Source organism: Macadamia integrifolia, chromosome 9 (genome assembly GCF_013358625.1).
Source record: "Macadamia integrifolia cultivar HAES 741 chromosome 9, SCU_Mint_v3, whole genome shotgun sequence".
Lineage (NCBI taxonomy): Eukaryota > Viridiplantae > Streptophyta > Magnoliopsida > Proteales > Proteaceae > Macadamia > Macadamia integrifolia.
In genome coordinates this window covers 19892250-19916011 of record NC_056565.1, presented here as the reverse complement: position 1 = coordinate 19916011, position 23762 = coordinate 19892250, and the positions used below count along the sequence as shown (strand labels likewise).

At 38.5% G+C, this 23762-nt stretch overlaps 2 protein-coding genes across 7 annotated transcripts in view; one reads left to right on the top strand and one right to left on the bottom strand.

The window, feature by feature from the left end:
* The first annotated feature begins 497 nt into the window (after positions 1-497).
* Positions 498-14259, top strand: LOC122089178 (nucleolar MIF4G domain-containing protein 1). Its single transcript, XM_042658696.1, has 13 exons — positions 498-750; positions 848-942; positions 1041-1788; positions 1891-1958; positions 2607-2689; positions 6875-6974; positions 7751-7836; positions 8354-8436; positions 8953-9083; positions 9196-9297; positions 12468-12761; positions 12850-12972; positions 13596-14259. Exons 1-13 carry the CDS (start codon positions 747-749, stop codon positions 13977-13979), a joined length of 2301 nt encoding a protein of 766 aa, XP_042514630.1. The 5' UTR covers positions 498-746; the 3' UTR covers positions 13980-14259.
* A 2405-nt stretch (positions 14260-16664) lies between these two features.
* Positions 16665-23762, bottom strand: part of LOC122089190 (pentatricopeptide repeat-containing protein At3g06920-like) — a 9704-nt gene continuing 2606 nt past the window's right edge. For 4 of the 6 annotated variants that reach the window (XM_042658718.1, XM_042658715.1, XM_042658719.1 and 1 more), the window contains 4 exons: positions 19304-22465; positions 19089-19185; positions 17723-17828; positions 16665-17190 (listed from right to left, as the gene is read on the bottom strand). In XM_042658718.1, coding sequence (XP_042514652.1) covers positions 19794-22465 — 2672 coding nt within the window. In that variant the 3' untranslated portion in view covers positions 16665-17190; positions 17723-17828; positions 19089-19185; positions 19304-19793. The remainder of the gene's footprint in view (positions 17191-17722; positions 17829-19088; positions 19186-19303; positions 22466-23762) is intronic. The other 2 variants (XM_042658720.1, XM_042658721.1) reach the window with 2 other exon arrangements.

Genomic DNA, 23762 nt, shown 5'->3' with positions numbered 1-23762 from the left:
AAGAATCAAATCCCATTTTCACATAGGGTATTAAGTTGGGTTGAGCAATTAAAGAGTAAAGAATTAGTAAGTAAAAAAGAATTAAAAAATAAAAAAAAGATTTGGTTAAGAAATCTTATAAAATAATAAGAAAAAGATAATATGCCAAGTAGGCGAAGAATGAAGTTGTTAAGAATGAGAATTTAAATATCATATGAAATGTAGTCCCATTCTAAAATTAAGAATGCATTGTTCAATCGATGTATTTCATTTTAAGTTGAGAATGCATTATCCATTTTGGGAATGCATTCCAAGAATACGTTCCAATAACGCATACCAAACACAGCCCAAGATTATACAGAATCGATGTTTTTCTTCGAGCGGTAGAATTGGGTTGACAGCCGATTATAGGGTTATTGATGCCGATTCAATCCGATCTGAATCAGAATCGACAGGGACCGTTTCCGTCACCGATTCCCGTTTTTAAAACCCGGTTTCTCTCTATCAGGTGCGCGGCACGGTTTATGCCCTTCTCTCTTGCGCTCCCCTTCTTTCACTCTTCCCCGTTCACTGCGATTCTCTCTATCGCCCTCCCTCATCTTCCCGACTTGGAATTTGCATTCAAATAATCTCTCTAACGGTTTCATAGAGTCCATACCATAAAAAGCCCCAAGTGGTGTTCCTTCCTAACGCTCAATCAAGAAGTGGTTTACTGGCCTCTTCTGCGTCTCTACCTATAGTTCCAGTTTTTTGTTCAGCTGTAAACCATGGGTAATTATTCTCTCTCTTGACCAGTTCCTTTGATTTTAGCAGTTCTGTATATCCTCCCAACTGAATGATTATCGTTGCTCTCTCAATTGCTATCCAGAGACTAATTCGACCGAGAAATCGCGAAAACAAAAGCGTAAAGAAGCTCGACTAGCTAAGCAGCAGAATCGTTTTTTGTCATGGATTCAACATCAGGTCATTCAATTTCTGATTTTTATACTTTGAATTTCTTTGTCCCTTTTTTCATCTTTCTTCATTGGTTTCATTTTTTCAAGTTAATCATACGCTTACAGAAATCTGCTAAATCAAAGAAAAACCCTGTGAAGTTGAAGTCTGAAATTACGAAGGAATCAAAACCCTTGCCGAATGAGGTTTTAGAAAGGAGAGAAGTTAGGGACTCAGATGTTGATGGCGAGGAAGATAGATGCATAACGCAGCCTTCTTCGCCTAATAGACTGAAGGTGCAATTGGAATCTTCTACTGATCCTGTTCAGACGGTGTCATTACCTATGGCAAAAGAGAAGAATAAGTTGAAGAAGAGAAAACCGAAGACTAAGTTTGAGGAGTATCTTGAGATGGATATGAATAAAGGCATTGTTTCTGTGGAAGAGGATTTAGAACTGGAAAGGAAGCTCGCAAAGAAGCTCAAGGTGAAGGGTGGGAAATTGAGGGGAGTTGATGATGGGATCAATATTTTGTTTGATGGGATTTCGTCCGTTCTGGATTCTTTGGAGGACAATGAAATCCCAGATGACGAAGAGGACTACAAGAACGTAAAGAGCTCTAAGCGTGCGAGTAAGAAGGGTAAAAAGAGGAAGTTGTCTGATGCATCAGAGCCAAGGCCGAAAGAGGTAGTGGCAAGTAATACAACTGCTGAAGGAGTAGAGCAAGTGGAAAGTACTATTGATGAGGTTGCACCCAAAGAACCTTCTTTGAAGGCACCTGCATTGGATGAGAAGAGAAAATATGTACCTCCTCAACAGAGAACCCTTGTTAGAAATGAGATAGACGAATATACTCAATTCCGCAGATCGGTGAAAGGTCTGACAAGTTTTCATCTAATGAATGTTGCTTTAACTTTTCCTTTTTTCTTTTAGTGTTTTCGGACATTTACACTGTTTGTATAATATCAACTTAATCCAGGACTTCTGAATAAGCTTTCTGAATCTAATTTGGAACCAGTCACAAGGGAGATGTCCACCATTTTCAGGGTACGCCATTCTTCCCCCCACGCTTTGTGGATCATTTTCATTCTCATTTTTTAAGCAATATTTATCTTGATGAGTTATTTTGATTCCATTTTGTAAGTTAAAATTATTGGTCACTTGGTCCACCATGGGGAGTTGTAGCTGACTCCATGGTCATCTGTTCGGGGATGTTGATTTTTGCCCTCCATGTATTTGAAGTAATATTTACCTAAACGCTCCCTCAACTACCTGCTGCAATAGCACAAATTCCAACGTATTGATACTTGTCAGTTGTCAACTTTATAGTATATGTGTAATTGATCTGCTGATCTGGACTCATGGACCTTTCCTACTTTTCTGAACTTCATCAGGCCATGAGCATCCAAAAGAATGAGATTCAGATTATTTATGCTGCCCAGTCCAGTTTAAATCAATCCTTAAAATGATTATTCTAGGTGGAATAATGGGGCCTCCCTCTACATTGTAGTATTTTATGGGATATGTCTAATACATGTGTGGTCATTGGCGTCCAAGACACAGAGTTTGAGAGTAAAAATTACCGCCCCTTTTTTTTTTCCTTCCATATTTTATCTAATTCACAGAGAAACTTCTTGTGTGGTTATTAAATTGTTTGTTTATAGCTTCAAACTGTTTAATCTGACCCACTTGCAGATGGCTGGTCGCAGTGTTGCTTCTCAGATAATCAGTGAGGAGATTTTGGGATTCTGTTCTCAAGGACCTCGTGGCAACGAACAGTTACGAGCTATATCTTTACTTCTTCTATTTATTTATTTATTATTTCTTTTATTCTTCTCTCTCTTGTCTAGTACACATTCTAAGAACTCTGTCAGGACTCCTGTAGGCTTTGTGACCCGCCTTTGTAGTCTTAGTAACCAAATTAAGTGAGCAATCAGGTGGTTCAATTTAGAGATTTATGTTCCATGCATCAACTATGTATTTCTTTTACCATATTGTTGTGCCAACTAATGTTAACCAGATATGCCAGATTGGACCATCTGTCCTACCAGTTTGGGTTACCGAGTACCTGATGGATGGGCAACCTCTGGTCTGGATTATAAAACACTAGCATGAACCATTGGCACCTCTCTTCAGAAGTTCAGTTTATTATTTTATGTTTTCTTGTTCTTTTTCTCCCCCACCCCCGAGGTTTTTGAGGTTGGGTTCTCCTTACTCAACAGAAATGTTGTTGGCTTGTCTTTTTAGTGAATATGTGTCTTGTAAAAATGACCCATTACCATATTTATGGTCTAACGTGGATGTAAATATCATGTGACCATCATTGGCCTCCTGAAGCTGTGAAAGCTTGAATTATTTTTGATGGGTGACTTCATATTTTTAAAGGCTTGATTGGTATATGCATATTTCTTCCTCCGAATGTCATCTTCTTGATGCAGACCTTATATGTCTGTGTGTGTGTGTGTGTGTGTGTGTGTGTGTGTGTGTGTTTGTTTTTTTTTTCCTTTTGTTTCTTGGTTATTTGGTAAATATTGTAAATATTAATGCATTTTTTGCTCATATGAATGATGAGTCTGGTTTGTATTTTGACTTAAATATATACATTATTTTGACAATAGAAAGATTTATATGACAGTTTCTGCAAGGGTATCATATATTTTAAGGGTGTGAAATTGTAAGGTGAGGAGGGATTCTCACTGGATTTAATAGTTAGGAAAAGGGGGGAGAGAAGGGGGAGGGGTAAGGAAAAAAAAAACTGAAAATCAAGACTTGGAACGTTGGGGCTTGAGCTGGTGTGGTTGCAATATAAATATCTAGTCTTCAAAGGTTCAACCAAAGCTTCAAGCCTTTAATCTTCAAATCTGAGGCTCCCAGCTTCAATCATGGACAACACAACCGAGTTTAGGCCTTGAAACTCTCGAGCTTCTACTAAACCCTGTCCTCAGTTCTTTCAGGGATTTAGGGTTTAATCATTAGCTGTTTAGAGAGGCTTCTTTAAATGTTTGCTATTTTTGAGCCACATAGATGGCTGATCTTGATGATTCATCCATTGGGTAGATACTTAGGGTAGTGTACTTGTCAGATTTTGTGGCTTATTCCAACTATGGCCCACCATCCTGTTGATTTCCTCTCATGTGTTTTATGACGTCAAACAAGGATTGATAATTTGCATTGCAGGTACATTAAGTCCCTCGATTTGGCATCCGAATTGCTTTGTTTCTCAAATTTGCACCCGACTTACACCAACTAACCATGGTTAAGTTTAAGTGTTGAGGTCTTGGTTCAGACCTGGCGACACAATCAGGATCCTTACTAGATAGGGTCGTAGGGTAGTGAGAACAGTAAATAAAACAGGGGTGTCGATTGGGAGAATAGGGGAAGAAGATTGACAGATGGTAAGAGTCTCTCACTCACACCTAGGCTCTCACCTCAAGGTTTCTCACGTCACATAGGACTCTCTCCTAAACTGTTTCTCACAGCCATTGGAAAAAACCAGAACCAAGATTTCATTCATTTTTTTTTTTTAAATCAAAATACTTACATGAAGCACTTTTATGGAGTGGTTGGGAGAGTTCTAGACTTAATGGCCCTTACATTTCCAAGGACTTACATTGGGACTCTTTTCAAGATATTAAGTGAGTCTTACATTTTCAAGGTCTTTCACAACTAATTATGAAACTAACCTATTGACATCCCCAAGAACCTATTGATACCCCAAAACCTCACAACTTTAAAGGTCTAGATGCAACTAACTAGTTAAATTCGTATGGGCCATGCTTTCATATATGAGCTGTCCATCAAAATAGGCCAATTACAATAGAAAACATAAAGATACTAAGCCTATGACCTATCTAACCTTATTTAATCTATTAAATTTGGATTTGGACTTGTTCTGGTGTGATAGTTGTGATGGAACCTCTCTTGATTTACATCATTAAGGCTCACACGAATTTAAAATAATTCTAATATTGCAAATTATTCTTCTGATAACCTAATTTCTACGTGTTTTGTAATATTCTAATTGGAAAGATATGGTTCAACCATCATAATTTATCATTTTAAACTTTTGATTTGGATCATAAATGTTGATTTAGCTTTGTAAATCATGATAAGCACAATGGCACAATCTGATTTAAGATCAAACAATAGAATCTTTTGAAAGATTTCAGTTGGAATGAGACCATAGCTGTCACAGCTTCTAGGTGACCCAAGGTGTTAGGGGGGGCCTAGATGTCAAGGCAACACCAACAAGGCGCCTCAACCATGAATGAGACAGTTTTACCGTTATGCCGTTCATTTAGCATGTTAAATTATGGTAACAATGGTACAGCCTGATATTAGATCAGAACATCATAAGCTTCTAAAAGATTCTAATTGGAAAGATGAATTCAACCATCATAGAATATTTCATAAGTTTCTGATGGTCTAATCTTAGATCAGGATGCACCATAACATTTGACATGATTTAAAATGCTAAATAAACAGTCATGATCCAAATAAAAGATTTCAAAATGCTAAATCATAATAGTTGACTCACATCCTTCCAATTAGGATCCTTCATAAGCTTCTGATCGTTTGATATTAAATCCAACTATACCATCACATTTGTATGATTTAAAATGTTAAATGAATGGTCATGATTCAAATGGAGTATTTAAGAAAATATTAAATCATAATGGTTGACTGGTATCTTTTTTATTAGAATAATATCAGAGACGACACTTCATCATCATGTTTATTAGTGGGGAGTTATGTAAAATGGCCTTTAGGTTAACCATCTTGACTAGTTATTGGGTTTGGGCATGTTGGGTGCACAATTGAGAAACAATTAAACAAAGCACCTCATATGCCTAATCTCCAAACTTAGGGTACCTCAAATGCAAAGTACTTCTTAGTATCATATCAGTAGAGAGTTGATATGGAAATTCTTGCTATTGGATAGGTAGAGAACCATGTGGGTTTCAGTCTCGAATTCATTGTATTGCGCATCATTTTATTGGATCTTTCCCCTAACCATCCAAATACTGATCAAGATTGACCTGTTGGTTGTGCTATATGGTGTAATACTTATGTGATGAAACTTACCATATGAGTCAAGATTTTGGACAATTTAGCCACAAATTTTGAGATCCAGAAGATCTGCCATGTGGCAGAAATGTTAGGGCCTTTTAGAGAAGGCTTTAAAAGTAGAGTGTAGAAAAAATATCCCCTAGTTACATAACTGTTATATAATTTTAATTGACTGAAAAAGTTGCCAAAAAAGCAAATTATACCACAAAACTTAAGAACACATTAAAGGAAACACGAAAGGTTTTTGTTTTATAGGATATAGGTGTGCGCAACCCTGTGCCTGGGATCAGGTTCTCAAAAATGCAGACCCTGCTGATGACATGTGCCTGTGAGCAAAGCATGGTGCAAGGTGTGTGCTTTGCGTTGCTTCACACACCAGGTATGTGCCTCATTGAGCCTTTCATAACACTCGTGGTTATTCCATATAAAGATCTATTTGTTGGTCTTTTGATGTTCCAAATTCCATATGAATTACTTACTATGCTTTCAACAGTTCAAAAACTGGCTGCCAAAAATCACAGATATGGTAGGAGAGGGAATACCCATGTAATTTTTCTTGTGGCAATTCTTTGTTCCATTTATTGTTGTGTGTTTTCCTGTTGATAGCTATAGTTGCGTTTCTTACATTTCAGTATCTTTCCAAACTTTACTGGTTGGCATTCCACAAGCACTGTTTTGTTCTGACATGATGTGTTTTTTGTTTTTGATTCTGTTAACTTTCAAACCTGTTACTGTATTGGATTTGGTGGGTTCATCATGTTCTTTATATTGTATTCCTTGGTCTCATTGTAGCAGCAATTACTAAATGGATTTCTGTCCTTATCTTTGTTGTGTTGGATATTTTTAGAAGGTTAAATCTTTATTTCCCTTTATTGTCCCCTCCTTTGGTGCAGGTTTGCTGCTGTTTTTGCTGCTTTTGTTGCAGGAATGGCATGTTCAGTTGGGATGGACTTCAGTGCAAAGCTTCTTGCTTCCCTTGCAAAATCATTTGAGGTCTTGGAAGTTTGAATAAGCTTTATATCATTTAGCAACTGAGCTAGTTATTATTATTTTTTACAGTTTTGGGGAGTACATAGTATCTGGAGGCCTAAACATTAAGTTCCTGGCTAGTATAGGTTTAGTTGAGTTCTTTATGTGTCAAGAGGATAAGAAAGTGATTTTTGTGCCTGGGTGAGTCACAGAGGCAGTCAGCCACCTTGTTATCCCAGGTCATATTTTCCCAGTATTTTTCATCTTATAAATGCAAAAAGGGCGTACCCAGTGCACGAGGCTCCTGTCACTGCGGGGTCTAGGGAGGGTCATGATGTATGCAGGCTGTTTACCAACTTGAAACCGTGATCACTAGGTTGCAATGGAGCAATTGCTCCAAGGTCTGCCTTCATCTTATGATTGCAAATAAATATAAAAATGTAGGTCATAGAGGTAGACCAAAGGTGACTTGGGAAGAATTAGTGAGAAAATATTTGAATGGCATATGCTTCACAACTAATATGACCTTAAAATAGTGCTGAATGGCAGAACAGAATTCATGTATCTGATCCCATTTAGTTGGGAAAAGGCTTAGTTGAGTTGAGGGTCATATAGGGGTGTTAAGTGAGGTTATTGAATCATATAAGGGTAGAAACAAGAAAGGAGTGAAATTTTTGACATTTGGACGGCAAGATATCAGGTCTTGGATCTGGGCACCTTGTTGCCTAGGTGATAACCTGGCAACTATGATCTGTACACTGCAACATCCATTGACTTTGTTCTGTCTTTGTTCTTTTCAGGAGGAATACCGGAAAGAAGATAACCTTTCCTTGCGAAATCTGACCCTTCTACTATCATATTTGTGCATATTTGGGGTTTGCGCAAGGTAGGTGGCTTGTACAATGTAAGATCAAATTGTGGCCGTAACATTTTAAAAGATTAGTATATCGTTTCAGATAAGAAGCATATCTTATACTCTCTGTTATGCTGATTTCCTTTCCTGTTTGGAAGTAGAACTGTTTTATTTGGAATGGCCAAAATTTTGGTTGCTTGTATTATGAAGTGGTTGGTGAGAAGCAATGAAGCATGATGATGTGGACGAAAGTTACCTAATAAGTTATCTTGTGCTATAAATCTCAAGGATAAGCTACTTGGTTTCATGAGTCCCCCACCCCCCTCCCCCGCCAGAAAAAAAAAGAAGAAAGAAGTAAAACTAGTTTTTTTAGACTCTGGATGTATGCTCTAATGTGAACCATGAGCGTCTGAAATTAGTATCATATGTTGTGGAATAGAAAGACAAAAGTTTCAGACTGTTACTGCAGATTTTTTTTCATAATGCGCAACATTTATTATTTTGACACATTTTTGGTCTCAAGGATGACTCCTTTATCGATGTTGATCAGTGATTTGATATATGATTTTATGATATTGCTGGGCAAGCGCTTGATGGAGGTGGATGTTTCTACTATCCTGACAATATTACAATGTAAGTCCCCACCTCCCGCCTGCTTCTGTAAATCTTGTTTATGTATGTTGCTATTTACTCTCAATCATGCGACAGCTGTTGTTGGAAACAATTCAACTCTGAAGCCTTTTCCCAAACTATGCGGTTCGGCTACATTATTCTATTCTATCATTGATGAATAAAAGGGTGTACCCATTGCACGAGGCTTCCGCCACTACGGGGTCTGGGGAGGTTCATAATGTATGCAGCCTTACCCCTGCTACGCAGAGAGGCTGTTTTCAGACTCAAACCCGTGACCAGTAGGTCACAATCTATCCACTCATTGATGAATGGATACACTTTAAAAAAAATCACTTTGGTGAATGTCCATTATTGCCTTTCTTTTGTTCATTATTGTTTATTAGCATTACTTATCATTGAAATTTGTGGTTTTGTTGATTCTCCTCTCCAAATGAGCATTTGCGTATGGCGCTTTAAAAACTGAAGGCATCCGGGCATTTGGATTGTCAAATAACACAAGTGTTATGTTCTGAATAGGCTGTGGGATGAAGCTAAGGGGCGATGATCCAGCTGCGATGAAAGATTTTATACTTAGTGTTCAGAATAGAGTGAATGAATTGAAGTCATCTTCCGTGGTGGATGGCCAGCCTAAGATAGATAATAAAAGAGTATGTGCATCATTTATTTATATCCTTCCCAAGAGAAAATGGAGTTTGTTTTACTTCTCTCTCTCTCTCTCTCTCTCTATTTCTCTTTTTTACTGTATGGGTATCCTTGCAGATGGAGTTCATGCTTGAAACCATTTGTGATATCAAGAACAACAAGAAAAGGTCTAAAGAGGATTCTGCATCACATACATGGATAAAGAAATGGCTTCAGCAGGTCGTTTCATATTGCATGTTATCGTTGAGTTCTTTACACTTATTTCAATCCATAATTTTTAACGCAGCTTCGTTGTCTTGCTAAAAAGTTGCTGGGACACACCCGGCAACTTTTTAGAGAGAGAAGGTGCATATATTGGGATTAATTAGTTGGATGCCGTTCTAAAGGTGGTTGGTAGTTAGCGCAAGATGTTATCTTTAAGTTTATTTTATTTTATTTGGGTGGGTAGATTATGTAGGAATTATTTTGGTAGTTTCTATATTTGAGATTTTTTCCTAGATAGTAAATTGTTAGTTTCTTGTTTTAGTTGGGCTTCCATTAATATGTTTTTCCTTTTCTTTATATTCACTATGTAATATAATGGAGGATGGAATGAAATTGAATGGGTTAGAGATGAGCAGAGTTGCTGTGTTGTGTGGCATACAACCTTCTTTAAGTCAGCCGATCCATGAAGAATAAATTTCTGATGCATGTGGAAAGGCTGGATGATGCACAAATTTTTGTCACGATCAAGGATGCCATCTCATTGTTTCAACCAACCTCGACCCAATTTAATGATGCATTGAGGAGAGTCAAGCACTTCACAAAAAACACCATCATAATAATGAGAAAGAGAGAATTCAACGAATACATCATCCTCTAACTAAAAAATAATCCGATTGGTCTTTGATAACATATCCACCACAGATCTGGAGACGGAATTGTCATTTAATCGCTCATCAATCAACAAATTAGCAAGCTTTCCATTGGGCAACCGCACTATAAATTTGAGCACAAAGAAATCCATGATTGGATCACTTGTGGGCTTATTCAATTGACAATAGAGGAGTGGCAGATGTGTATTTATATTGAAATTGAGGGGATGGCAAGATTGTAAATAGTTGAGTGAGTAGTGGCAAAACTGTAATATTGGAAGAGTGACTTGAGACACAAACAGTAGATAACGTATATAGGGTGAGGGTAATCTTGGAAATTAAACAATTATGGGACAAAAGGAATAGAGAATAATGAGAAGGGCATATTGGGAAAAAAAGAGGAAAGAATCTTCTCAAAAGAAGAGTCATGTGGGAGGGTTATTGACAGAAGGGGTTCTTCTCCTTGGCGACGGAACCAGCCGCAATGGTGGATCGAGGAGTGAACCGATTGGGAGTCTGCGTCACCGTCTAACAAAAAGGAAACCAGTGAGAAGGAAGATGTGATGTGAGGGAATCAACTGCGACGAGGGTTCAGGGACATGTAGGTATGAACTTTTTTTTTTCTCATCCTTTGCCGATTGCTCTCTCCTCTTTCTTTTTTTCCTGTTGATGCCTCTCGCTCACTCTGATTTTTTTTTTCCCTTTATCTTTCGATTGGCAGAACCCTAGAGGAGGTCACTGAAGTCTCAAGAAGGGGGGAAAAGGAGAGGCTGTGGAGTTACTTTGTGGGAAATTGAAGGGATTATTTTTTCGCTGTTACAGCCAGGAAAGAAAAGAGGGTGGAGGGGTTTGCTGTAGAGGGATCGAAAGAGAAAAAAATTGGGTTTCTGACTTCTCTGTTTGTGCAACAGAGTTGGATTTTTTTTGGCTGCTGTCAAAACCTAGGACGAGAGGGGTTTTTCTATTAGAACCAATGTCACGGGTGGAATGGGATCGGTGGGGGAGGAGAGTTTGAGTAAAAGAGGGGTTGGGTTGCTGGAAGATAGACAGAAGAGGGTTTAGGGGAGTGGCTCAATTTCTTTGTTTTGGACAGATGATTTTTTTGAACTTTTGGCAGAAGCAAGGAGCATAATGGGGAAGGAAAAAAAAAAAGAAAAGAGATGGACGAGTGAAGGAATGGAGATCCTTCAACTCTGATGCTAAGTTGATGAAGGGCCAGTAGGAGAAGGGAAGAAATCCCTGAGAGAACTCAGAGTTGCAGTAGAGGGAGCGGAGAATCGCATGTACTCAGCCTACATGCACATACCACAATATCAACTCATAACTTCATTTTTCAGTTGGTTACAAGCATATAGGAAATTAAAAAAACTCTTAACATAGAAAGAAATCCTAAAAGGCAACTAACTCAAAAAGGAAAAAAAAATCCCAAACCAACTCACCGTCCTACCACTTTGGAAATAAAGACTAAAACAGAAGATTCTCATAATATTCTTAAATAAATAAAAGTTCCTAAAATCCCTACTAGACCAAAGACTCAATATGGATCAGGTTCATCTCTTTTTGGATAACCAGATGGGTTTGGATCAGTCCATGTGTGTATCTGCATCATACTTTTCAGAGTACCTATCCTGCTGATCTGTGTCACAGTTTCCATTTACTCACCAGAAGTACGAAATTTTAAAGATAAAAGGGAGATATTGGGCTCACTTAGAACAGAATCTTTTAGGCAATGCTTGTGGAGATTCTAAGCCAAGCAGAGGAGCTTGTGGCGATTGGGAATAACTAATAAATATGGTTCACTTCCAGGCAACATAATGACCACGATGAGAGATGAGATGGGAGTATCAAAAGAATCAAATGTGGCAGTGGTGGCCATTAGCTCCAAGTTTTTTTTTGTTAACAATAGTTTAAGTAGCTTCATAGTTCATATCATAGAGATGAGATGGAGTTGTTCGGATCCAAGCAATGGTCTGATTGGAATCTGTGTTAGCTTAGTCTGTATCTAGACATCTATCCAACTCTTGGGTGAGTTGGACTTTGCAGTGATCCCAATTGCAAAAAGATTGAAGTGAAGCATTAGTGTCCAGATCCAACCTGCATCAAAATTCAAAACTACTTATATCTTGCGTTAGATATGAATCCACTTAGTAGAGACCTGAGTTGGATCCGGATTGACTAAGAAGTCCAAAACCCAGTTTCAGGCCTACACTGTCCAAATCCATATGACCTCACTCTTTTGTTGATCAACTGATTTGGAAATTTTGAATATTTGGGTTAAAGAGGCAGAATTTGTGTTAAGTTTTCTCATGTATGGAGGAAAGAAATGGAAAGTTCTTCAGAAGCAGCTGCACTTTTTATATTTTATAGAAGGCATAGTGAAGTTGTTGATGCATGGGTCCTTTATCCTGAAGGATTTTAAAAATGAAATCCTTGTAGTTTGTATTGAATCCAGATCTTTTTACAATTTTATTAGTCTAGATCCTGTTTTCTATTCGTCAAGGTGTGTTACTAAACTACATTGGGCTTTATGTGCAGTTAAAAGTGGAAGATATTTTACTTCGAGGGCTCAAATGGAGCAAGTTGCTTGATCCTTACAAAAAAGGCCAATGGTGGTTGTCTGGCGGGGTGGCTTCCTCAAGAGATAATGTTGAAGAGGTTGCCAGCATGATTGATAGAGAGGTCCTTGAAGCCCAAAAGTTTATGGAGCTTGCTGCAGCACAGAGGATGAATACAGATGCCAGGAGGGCTATCTTCTCTGTGATAATGAGTGCTGAGGACTATGTAGATGCTTTTGAGAAGCTTCTAAGATTGGATTTGCCTGGGAAGCAGGTGTGCATTTATTCTGGTCTTTTTTACCCTTTTTAGTTTTATTTTATTTTTTTCGTCACTTTCATCTTCTAATGCATCGAGAGTGCAGGATAGAGAGATCATGCGAGTCCTTGTAGAGTGCTGTTTGCAAGAGAAGGTTTTCAACAAGTACTACAGCATTCTGGCCTCAAAATTGTGTAACCATGACAAGAACCACAAGTTCACCTTACAGGTATAACTACCCTCTCATGAATAAGTGAGATGGTATTTTATCATAGTTCCATAGACAGAAAATGCTTGGTTAAGGTGAATTGGGGATGTTTTAGCCTGCTAAGGCTAATTGTTGAATAGTCAAATAACTAGTTGTTGGCCGGGCAAGTAAAGATATTGACTAATTTCATGTTAGGGTATCTTTATATACAAAATAACTGGCTAATATGAAGCAATAAAAGTGCGTGCTTTTGATCTATGACTGCTAATGGTTTAACCCCCCCCCCCCCCTTTTTTTTGGTTAAAGATGATGGTTTAACTGGATCAGAGGAATATGGGGTTGAAAATTAAGCAAAAAGAATCAAATGGGCATGATAGTTGGCCTCAATTGGTTCAGCATTGTTCACCAGTAACATCTTGGGAGTTGTACTAGACCTGGGATAAATTCATTCTTCAGTTCTAACTCTCTTAACAATTTACTACTCCCAAGGGTATGACATTGAATGGGATGGCTATCAATATCCAGTAGTCGCTTAAAAATAAGGGACTGGCTATATGATCACCGTGAATCATTGTGATCGATTGAGAAAGCTGCACCTTTTCCATGACTTATGTTTTGTTTCTCCTGTTTCCTGTCTTACGCAGTATTGCCTATGGGATCATTTCAAAGAACTTGAAACAACAGAGCTAATCAGGTCAATGAATCTTGCAAGATTTGTGGCGGAGATGCTTGCTTCATTTTCCCTCTCCCTTTCGGTTTTGAAGGCAGTCGAACTAAGCAACCCCAGTCAACTAACTCCGAAAAGGATAATGCATTTCCGGATGCTCTTTGGGGCTCTTTTTGAGCACTCAGATGCTATGGTTTGGAACATCTTCACACGTATCGCTTTAACCCCAACACTCGAATTGCTCAGAAATGATATTGAATTCTTTATCAAGCAGTATGTGGTGAATACAGATAATACCCTCTCTACGAAGTTCAAGATTGCAAAAAAAGCCCTCAATAATATTGACGGAGTCCTCATGTAAATTTTTGCCAAGTGGTCTTCTACTTCTTATAAGTCATGAGCTATGCTTGTTTTCATTGCCAAGTCATGGGATCTTGAACAAGCTTGGATGACAAGAAAGTTTAAATTTGGGCTATTATCATCATAAAGTTGAGTGTAAAGTGTAGGGCGGCAAAAGAAAAAATTGACTACTTGTAGATGGTGATCAAATTATGTTATTTGTTAATTTATTGTAGACACTGATCATGATCTGATCTTTAAATTTTTTATGTTATCGAATTTTTGGCCTTTATTAAGTGTCAGGATGGACTGCATAATCATTGGGCCATGTTTGTATATATCCATATATATTATTCGTAACGAATATCCTGGTTGATGAAGAAGGTTCGAAGATTTTCATCGTCATACTGGATGGTGTTGGAGATGGAACGAAGTCATGTTATGTAGGTTTTGCTGATTATTTTCATCTAGAAGTAGTCTATCCGTTTCCACAGGTGTACAATTTTTTTTTTTTTTGGGGAGGACACTTCATCCCAAGTGATTTGAGGTTGAACTTTTTCCCCCGCGAGAGAGAGAGAGAGAGAGAGAGTTACCTTGGCATCCATCTAGAAGGTAAGAGTTCCCTTGGTAATCTTGGCACAGTGGCATCTGTAACCAAGACCATTTTTGGAGTTGTAGCAATTGTTGTTTTTCCATATGCATAACTAGGTTCGTCCTGATATGAATGATTTTTTGTAGTCCTCTGGCTCCACTTTATTTTCCAATCAAGCACAATTGAGAGTGGTACTATGGTGGTGTTGAAATCCTTGTCCAAAACGAATGGAAATCTCACACGAACAAGCAATAAAAACACACATCCTCAAGCCTCCTCATATACAGTGAATTTCCTAGCTATAAATATATTGCAACAAGTACATAGGTACACGTTACTGGAATACCTGGGCCTCAAGACCTCAAGCCCTCAAGCCCTACGATTTTCTAACGACCATTCAAAATCAGCCCACAAACTCATGCGACCATATAAAAGACACACCGTAACCCCAACATCTCCCTCAAAGAGATGTAGAGCATGGTTCAGATATCTTTTGGATTATCTCATTTGTATTTTTTTTGTGATTGGTCTCTCCTTCTAGGAACCAGACTCTTTCCAGGACACCAAACTTCTGCACAGGGCAAGCGCAATGTTGTTGTCGAACTCCTGGAGTTCTAAGGGCATCCTAATTAATTAAAAAGAAATAAAAGAAAAGATTGAAGTACCATGTCAAAATTCTTCTTCTAATTCTCATGATCAGCCAGGATTTAATTTCACTGCAATTAGCTTGCTAAATTTTTTTTCTTTTTCTGGGAACTTGAGAGCTCTTGGTATGGGTTTAGCGCACCGCCGCTGCACCGACTGCACATGACAGTTATGTTTCACTTCTAAATAGAGATACTGTTACAGACATGCCACCATGGTTAATCCTTCTTGTCTCCATAGCCTTGGGTTTTGAACTCACTCCACCACACCTGCAGCTCTTGATCAGATTTAACTAGGCTCGGATCCGGTAATAGTGGTTGACATAGTCGCTAACCCACCGCTTTGTGGTTGTGCATATTAAACTTAATTAGCCATAATCAATTCATGACTTATATATGACCCTGACTAAACTTCAATTGATGCCCACGCCAAATGAGGTAACTCAGTTGGCTTAGGATTCGGAATGATTTGGAACATCAATTCCAGTCTTCTTTCCTACCTGAATCAGCTTTCATTAGCATATGCTAGCTAGTGCGGCTGGGAATGCCCTTGGCGGATTCTATCTTCTCTCGGTGGAGTAACTTGCTTACTGTGCTTTACGGCTCTCTCCATACAGGATGTCTTATTCAATATTTTCCTTGATTTCAAAACTTCAAACCATATATGCTTTACCTCCCAATGAAGTCTGCTGGTATAATCTCCTTGTCAGATCACCAGAATTTGTAATAGGCAACAGAACTAAGCTCCACTGAATACTTGCGTAGTGAGAAGGAACACTCAATTATCCCATTTGCATTGATGAAGGCCAGCTGACCAAGGGAACTGATCTTCATTGTGTACCAAAAGTGAGGAAATAACAATCTGTAGATCGGATGCATTGCACTTGGTTGCCGATTAGCTGCAATTATGCATGGCTCTATACAACAACGAGTCCTCAGCCTATGTAAAAGACACACAGCAACATCTAAGTTTGCTAGATTCCACCACTGCAAAATCAAAGTACACAGGGATATCCTTCCAAAATTAAACGCACATACTCTTTTCTGCATAATTTCTCAATTGATCAATTGAAGTTTTTGCTTTCTCCGACTCCGGTAATTAATCCCACACCAGGAAAATCTCAAATCCATATTTTAGGCAGCTCCACTTAATTCTCAGATCATAGCAAGCTTATATATACCAATAAAAAAATCAAGTGAAAAAAAACTTCTTCCACTTTATCTTAGTTCCCCAGCTATTGTTATTCAGACTTGCAACTTTTGAATTGCAAGACCCAACATGAGCAGAAACTCAGAAGGAAAAAGATATGCAAAGGGAAAGGGGAAAAAAACCCAACTATGATGATTCCAGGAGAAGGGCAAAAAAACCACCAAATTATTTAATTTCTCCAATCCAAACAAAACTATTTAAAATAGTCTAGATGCCTTTCATCTGCTCCATACATGCCACAATTCAAACCCTAAAGCACAATTTAACTGGAAAATTCTTCACCCACTATATTATTTTCCAATAATATTCAACAATAGAAAGTTGAGAGCACAACTGAGAAATATATAAGTACATGATTATGGCTACCCAATTTGTGTATAATATGGCTCCAAAATCATAGAAACCAATTAAAGTGCAACCAGTCAACGCACAGCATAAGAGAATGATACCTTCCAGATTTGCTGGTCAAAACTTCCTTGCAGAAATGTTGAGATCTTATGGGAAATGAGAAGTATTGAAACTGATATATGTTCTTGACAGAAAAACCAGACTCCCTCTGAAGTCATTTCATTTCTCCTTCCTAATTTCTCAAAAGAGCGAAATTTTACTCCATCAGATGTGACTAACCTGTCCTGAAGCACCATTATTCAATTGTTTTTTCTCACCAATCTTGTCTCAACTGGTTTTTCAAAGTCTCTCCGTCGAGGTATCTATTCTCCCTCTTGATCCTCTGCTTGATCCCGGCATCTGACTCTTCAGCATCCACTGTTAATGGCAAATCCGACGCCTGCAAATCACGATCCAGTAACAATACTGAGTTTTGAATCAAAACAACCAAACACTGTTGGATGCACTCATTGTACTTTAGACGTATCAGTCAATTGTATATGATTTTAATTGATGCCTTTTCTTCACTAGAAATTTACGCACAACTCGACAAGTTAAAATGAAACAACTTTGTGTCATCATAGTGTGCAGAATCTCAAGAGTCAACAGCAACATAAAAACTCCATTACTCCCAAGGCATAAGAACAGCTTCGATTCTAATTGTTCTATGGGTTTCATGACAAATAACTTGAAGTTACTTGATGCAGTGGTACTAAGTACAACACCACTATTGGGGAGAAAAAAGGACTCACATGAATGCTGATGTATAATATTCCCATTCTTATTGCAATTCGAACCAAAATTTGAAACAATGGAAAGTAGCACAAGGCATTCATCATTAGGGTTTATAGTTTAGGGATAAGTCGAAAAAATTTGGACAGATATGTCTCATCCGATATGAGTTGGAGCTTGCATGAGGGTGAAAATCTGACCTGTTCACACTGATTTATCACACAGTACATTTTTCCTTGCACACTGCAAAATAGATTTATCAGCAGTGAACCGGTGTGAGGCCAATGAAGTATGTGGCAATTGAAGCTGTCCATCAGTAAGCAAAAAGTAGCAGCTTAGTTTTTCCACACAGAGTATGAATAATTTAATTATAAAGATATGCTTTGCAAAGGAATGACTCAATTTTAATAAATAGTGTATGTTCTACACAAACTACAAAGCCAGTGCATCTGGAAGGAAGTGAGGGATGAGGGACAGCACTTGCTAGAAAGCCAGCTTCATATCCAGACCAGTACTGATTGATTACCCATAAAAATTATTGAGTCGAAGGTGGTCAAGAGCAGGGTAACCACCCAAATACTCTGTCACCCAACTGACCTGGATCAGATGTCCTACAAACATTATGCATGGTAAAAACTGGGCACTGGAAGAAGAAGAAATAAATTATTCCAAATTCTCTCTACTTTCCAAGGGATTCAGATTTTTGAGATGACCAGGTCTTGAAAATTGAAACCCATGTTGCCTTCAAGAATTGCAGCCTTGCAGGGAAGATTTCTCATTCAAACTTTTGAAAGCCTTATCTCCCACAATCCTACTAAGACAATCAGGCTGTGAAAGTTTAAGTAGCTGCATTGACGTTTATATGTTCCTCCCCTGTTGAATCCCGTGAAATGAAGCTCAAAGTGCATGGGGATGGTCTTTGAAGTTTGAACAGGAGAATCCCATTCCCAGCTCTTAGGTCGCAACAACTAGAATGGAGAGAGAGAGAGAGACGAAATGCTAGATTTACATATTTATTTGCATAATTGAAACCTAACATGAAACCCATCCATAAGGAAGACACACAAAGAGAGAGAGATGGAGAGACGGAGAGAGTCAGATTACAGATTTCTGCTACACTCATAGCTAAACGGCGACGTCTGAAGACCCTCGTAATTTAAGGCCTTTTGAGAAACAAACCAGAGTTTAACTCAGCTTGCAACAACCAGAACAGAAAGAGAGAGACAAAAAATTGACTGTTGGAGCGTCCCGTACGAACTTAGTAATTAGGCTCTCTCTCCAGGGTATTTGTACCAGCAACAAGAAAGATCATATGCCAACAGTTAATTGACCTCATTTGATTCTTCGTCTTAAGAGAGAGAGACCCGCTGGAGAAATGGAAGAAAACAATCCAAAGTTCAAGTGTGCAGGAGGAAGGAAGAACCTGTTTCAGACATGTAGATGGTCTTCATTTGATTCTTCGTCTTGAGAGAGAGAGAGAGAGAGAGAGAGAGAGAGAGAATGAAACCCGCCGGAGAAATGGAAGAAAACAATCCAAAGTTCAGGTGTGCAGGAGGAAGGAAGAACCTGTTTCGGACATTTAGATGGTCTTCATAAGGTCAAAGTTCAAACATTTTGTTGTATATGTGATTTGCTCCTCCAACTGCACAAACGCATTGCTTTGCTGCACACAAAACAGAGAAACCTTACACATCAGAACAAGATTAAACAAAAATATTCCTAAAGAAACACAAGGCAAACATGTAATCCTAGAAAAAAGGGACAGAGAGAAGGATAATTACCAGGATTTGCCATTAAACCATTGAATCAGGCAAGGCATTGGTTAAAGCAACAAGGATGGATACTAGATTCGGATTGAAACCAACCACAGGAGAAGAAAGCTGCAAGGATGAGATTTACAGATCATAGCGAAGCAGCACCAATGATCTCAGAGGCCACTTTTAGGTCTGCCAAGTGTCACCTATTCCGTGGGAGATGGGAGAAGAGGTGGATTAAGCATAAATTTTCCCTTTGTTGAGGTCTAATAGGTAAGTGGTTATGATGTGCTCTCTCAACACAACTTCTGATAAAAAACAAATATTTCCACAAGGAGCAATAACAACCCAGTAGGAAGATGGGAGGTCAGACCAATGTATAAAAAGCACACTTGCTATCCCATAAAAGGTACATCAACAAGATGTTGATGAAATAGTCTCAAGTATGATTAACGCTGGCTGAACAAAAAGAAAACTCTGATCATCCTCCAACAATCCAATATTTCTACGCTCGGTTTTATAAGAGTCTTGTAGCATATTTGGAGTTTGCCGTCTCCTTCAACACAGCACCAACAATGGCTGCTTGTTCAAGACATTCAGCCTTGTGTAATGCATCCAACAAGACAATGCAGGTTTTGGCATAGATATTAAAGCCTTTTAAACGAGTTTCCTCAAACAGTATGAATGCATCAATTGCCCTACTAGCATTACTCAGTGCTTCTATTAAAACATTGTAAGTAGCAGAGTCTGGTACACCTCCACTAGCCCGAAACCTCCTAAACAAGTCATTAGCCCCTGCTATGTTACCTGCCTTTGCAAGCCCTGAAATCATGGTCGTGTAGGTGATCAAATTAGGGTTTAACCCTTTTTTCTGCATCTCTTGCCAAAAAACAAAGGCCTTGTTGAAATTCTGAACCCGACAAAGACCATTTATGAGAATGCTATAAGTGATAGTGTTAGGGCTGCATTTCAAGTCTGCCATTGACTGAAAGCAGATAAGGGCTTCATTTATTTCTTCCGCCTTAACTAAGGCATCAAGCAGGCAGTTCCATGTGTACACATTGGGTGCCATGCCCTTTTGCATCAACTCTTCCATGATCAGATAAGCTTCGTCAATTCTGCCCACCTTTCCAAACCCATCAATAAGACTGCTATAGACAACAACATTTAACGCTATTCCTTTTGATTTTGCTTCTTCAAAGAGCATGTATGCCTCATCCAGCCTATCAATTTTGGCAAGCCCATCAATGACCGATCCATATGTAAAAACAGTGGGTGGATGACCCTTTGCCTTCATTTCTTCCAGCAGCTGGTAGGCTTTGTTCACTTTACCAGACTTGCAGAATCCATCAATGATAACATTGTAGGCACGAGAATCAAAAACACAACCCTGTTCTTTCATTGCATAGAACAACTCATAGGTCTCTCGTGCATGGCCAGCTTTTATAAGTCCATGAATGAGAATAGAGTAGCTCCGCGCATCAGGTACAAACCCCCTGGCCCTAATTTCCTCAAACAAAGCACGCCCCTTTACAGTTTCACCAGCCTTGAAAACACAATCCATGTACGTATTAAGAAGGGTTAGATCAGGTGAACAACCTCTATGGACCATTTCTTTGTAGATCTTGTGTCCATCTTCCTTCCTGCCAGACTTAAAGAAGTTCCTGATAAGGGAGGTGTAGACAACAGCATTTGGAACCTCACCTACATCTAACATCTTCTCGAACAACCGATAAGCATCATCCACCCTGCCCTTTTTACCCAGACCATCTATCAAGGAGCAGAATGTAACGGCATCTGGGGTGCAGCCCTTCCGTTCCATCCCTTCAAAGATACTCCAAGCTTCTTCCAGCTTTTGAGCCTTGCACAGCCGATCAACCATTATATTCACAGTCAGCACATTAGGATATAAACCAGCTTCTTCCATGGCATCACGAATCTTAAAAGCACCCTCAAGTTTTCCTGCTTTGCAAAGCATGTCTATGAGAATGTTATAGGTTGAAAGATTAGGCACTGCATCTCCCTTCATCTCCTCAAACATTCTAGAAGCCTCATCTTCTCTCCCCTTCTTCCCAAGGCAAGTAAGGATGGAATTATATGCAACCACACTAGGAATGCAACCTTTCTCTTTCTGCCGCTCAAGTAATCTGTAAGCTTCATCAAACTTTCCAGCAGAGCCATAGCCCATGATCATTGTGTTATAAGCATATGCACACGGAACACTCCTATTAAGTTCCATCTTCTCAAATAGCTCTTCGGCTTCACCCAGTCTATTCGCTTTGCAGAGAACCCCTATCATGCTAGTATAGGTTACATCATCTGGCACAAGACCTTGAGTTTTCATCTCATGGAAGAATTTCCAGGCCATATCCAACTTACCAACTTTCCCAAAGCAATCTATACAGACATTGTAGAGAACAATATCTGCATCAAAAGAGATACTCTTCATCTCATCCAATAAGGTGAGAGCCATGTCGACCCGCCCTTCCCTAGCAAATACACGAACAAGAGTAGTAAACAGATGCACATTCACTTCATAGCCCAACTCTTGCATCTGATGAAATAGGGCAAGTGCAAGATCAGGTTCATGACCCTCTGCAAGAGCACCAATCAAAGTTGTGTATGCTGAAAATGCAGGACGGAATTTGAATTTCCGCATAGTTTGAATTAGATTGAATGCTTCGACCAGCATCTGAGACTTGACACAGGTTGCAACTAATTCCACATATGTGTTATTTGATGGTTCACATCCAGCAAGACTCATTTCCTGAAGAATCTGCCCTAATTCATCAAACTTTTTATTTCTTACCATTATCATGAGAAGGGAACTGTATGCTTCCAAATTGTGTACTTGGTTGGTTTTCCTCTCTGCCCATCGGAAAAAGTTGATAGCTAAATTTGCATCATTCAATCTCTTCAGGACTCTGATAACACATTCAGGTTGAGGGTTTGCATCCATCTTAGATAGAGCATCTTCCAGTGCCAATCCCCAAGGACCACTCATCAGAATGCCATAAACTGCATCTACTCGTGATTTTGAACCCTCTGCTTCTCCCAGATTTTCATTATCAACACCAGATGGGATGGTACCATCCCTTCCATACACACTAGTGGAAGATCCACCACATGATGATGATAACTTTCTTTTTATGATACCAAGGTATTCTGAATTAGAACGAAAGATTATTCCTGCAACACAAAATAAATATCATCTAGCAAGAAAAAACTTAAATAGGAGAAAGTAAAATACGATATGGAAAACATTTCTATTACTTCTAAGGGGGAAAAAAAGGAATTTATAATAATAAAAAAAAACCATATAATTTTTTCTGCTAAGTCACAGTAATATATCTAAATGCCCCTAAACTAAAACTATAGTAAGCTAATGTAAGGGTATCTTGAGAAGGCACTACACAATTATTTTTCTCCATGCAAATTTATCTACGCTATTAACAAGTTGTAAATGGGTTTAGTCATTGACTAAAAGATGTCAAAAAATCCCATAACCCTATTTACTTAAGTATATATGTTTCAAGAGGAACATCACGTCTTTTATTTCATTTTTGAATAGGGCTTGTGGTTAATTACGCCCTTGCCCTCATGTGGGACCACTAGTTAACCATAAGATTATTGCCAAAGGTAAGGCTGTAAACGGTTGGCCAGGTTCTAAGTAGGCAAATGCAAAACTGAAATGATTGATGAAATGGGATTGTTCTAAGTTTCTTTTCAGACATACTTTTGATACTCATTTCAAAACTAAAACCGTATTAGATGCAGGTATTTTGATAGAATTGAATTTTGGTATCTTAATATAAACTAGTGTGGTAGGAAGTGCAATGCATGTCCATGTGATTAAGGGCATGTATTAGTATGATATCCATGCATCTAGATTTGCCACATCTTAAAACTTATTTTTGTTATTCACCGTAAGGGTCACTTACAATGAGATTTCAGTATTAGGCACACCAAATTCCAACAAAAATTATGCAAAGTTTGCCAAACCAACAACTTTATCCAGAATAATATTAACAGCCTGGAAGCAAAAAGATCATTATAAATCACTAAAGCCTCATTGCGACTCTTTCCAAATCCAACAACTGTTTTTCAAAGTCATGTAGGATGTCATTTGTAACTTTGGATTGGTTAATATACTGTGTTCGCTGTTGACAACATACAACTTCAGATGATGAGATGAACGAAATGAATAAAATAACAATGGAGTCAAGAAAGTTGTTCAGAGGAAAGAAATAATTTAAAAAACCAAGTTCATATGGGGAGCTTATATAATATCCATATACCTTTTTAAGAGGAAGTGATTTAACCTGGCAAAGGGAAATGAAGAGGAAGAAAAATCGACAGCCAAGTGATCATAACTACGCAACATTGCAAAGGGACATGATCACAAGTTGTACCACTGGGACTCCTATAACATTCATTTTCTTCACTTTTTTTTTTTTGGTCATTGTTGTTGTTGTTGTGTTGTCCC

Coding starts and splice junctions, on each gene's coding strand:
- LOC122089178 (XM_042658696.1), top strand. Junction 1,959..2,606: donor AGATGTCCACCATTTTCAGG/GTACGCCATTCT, acceptor ACCCACTTGCAG/ATGGCTGGTCGCAGTGTTGC. Junction 12,973..13,595: donor ACCACAAGTTCACCTTACAG/GTATAACTACCC, acceptor TGTCTTACGCAG/TATTGCCTATGGGATCATTT.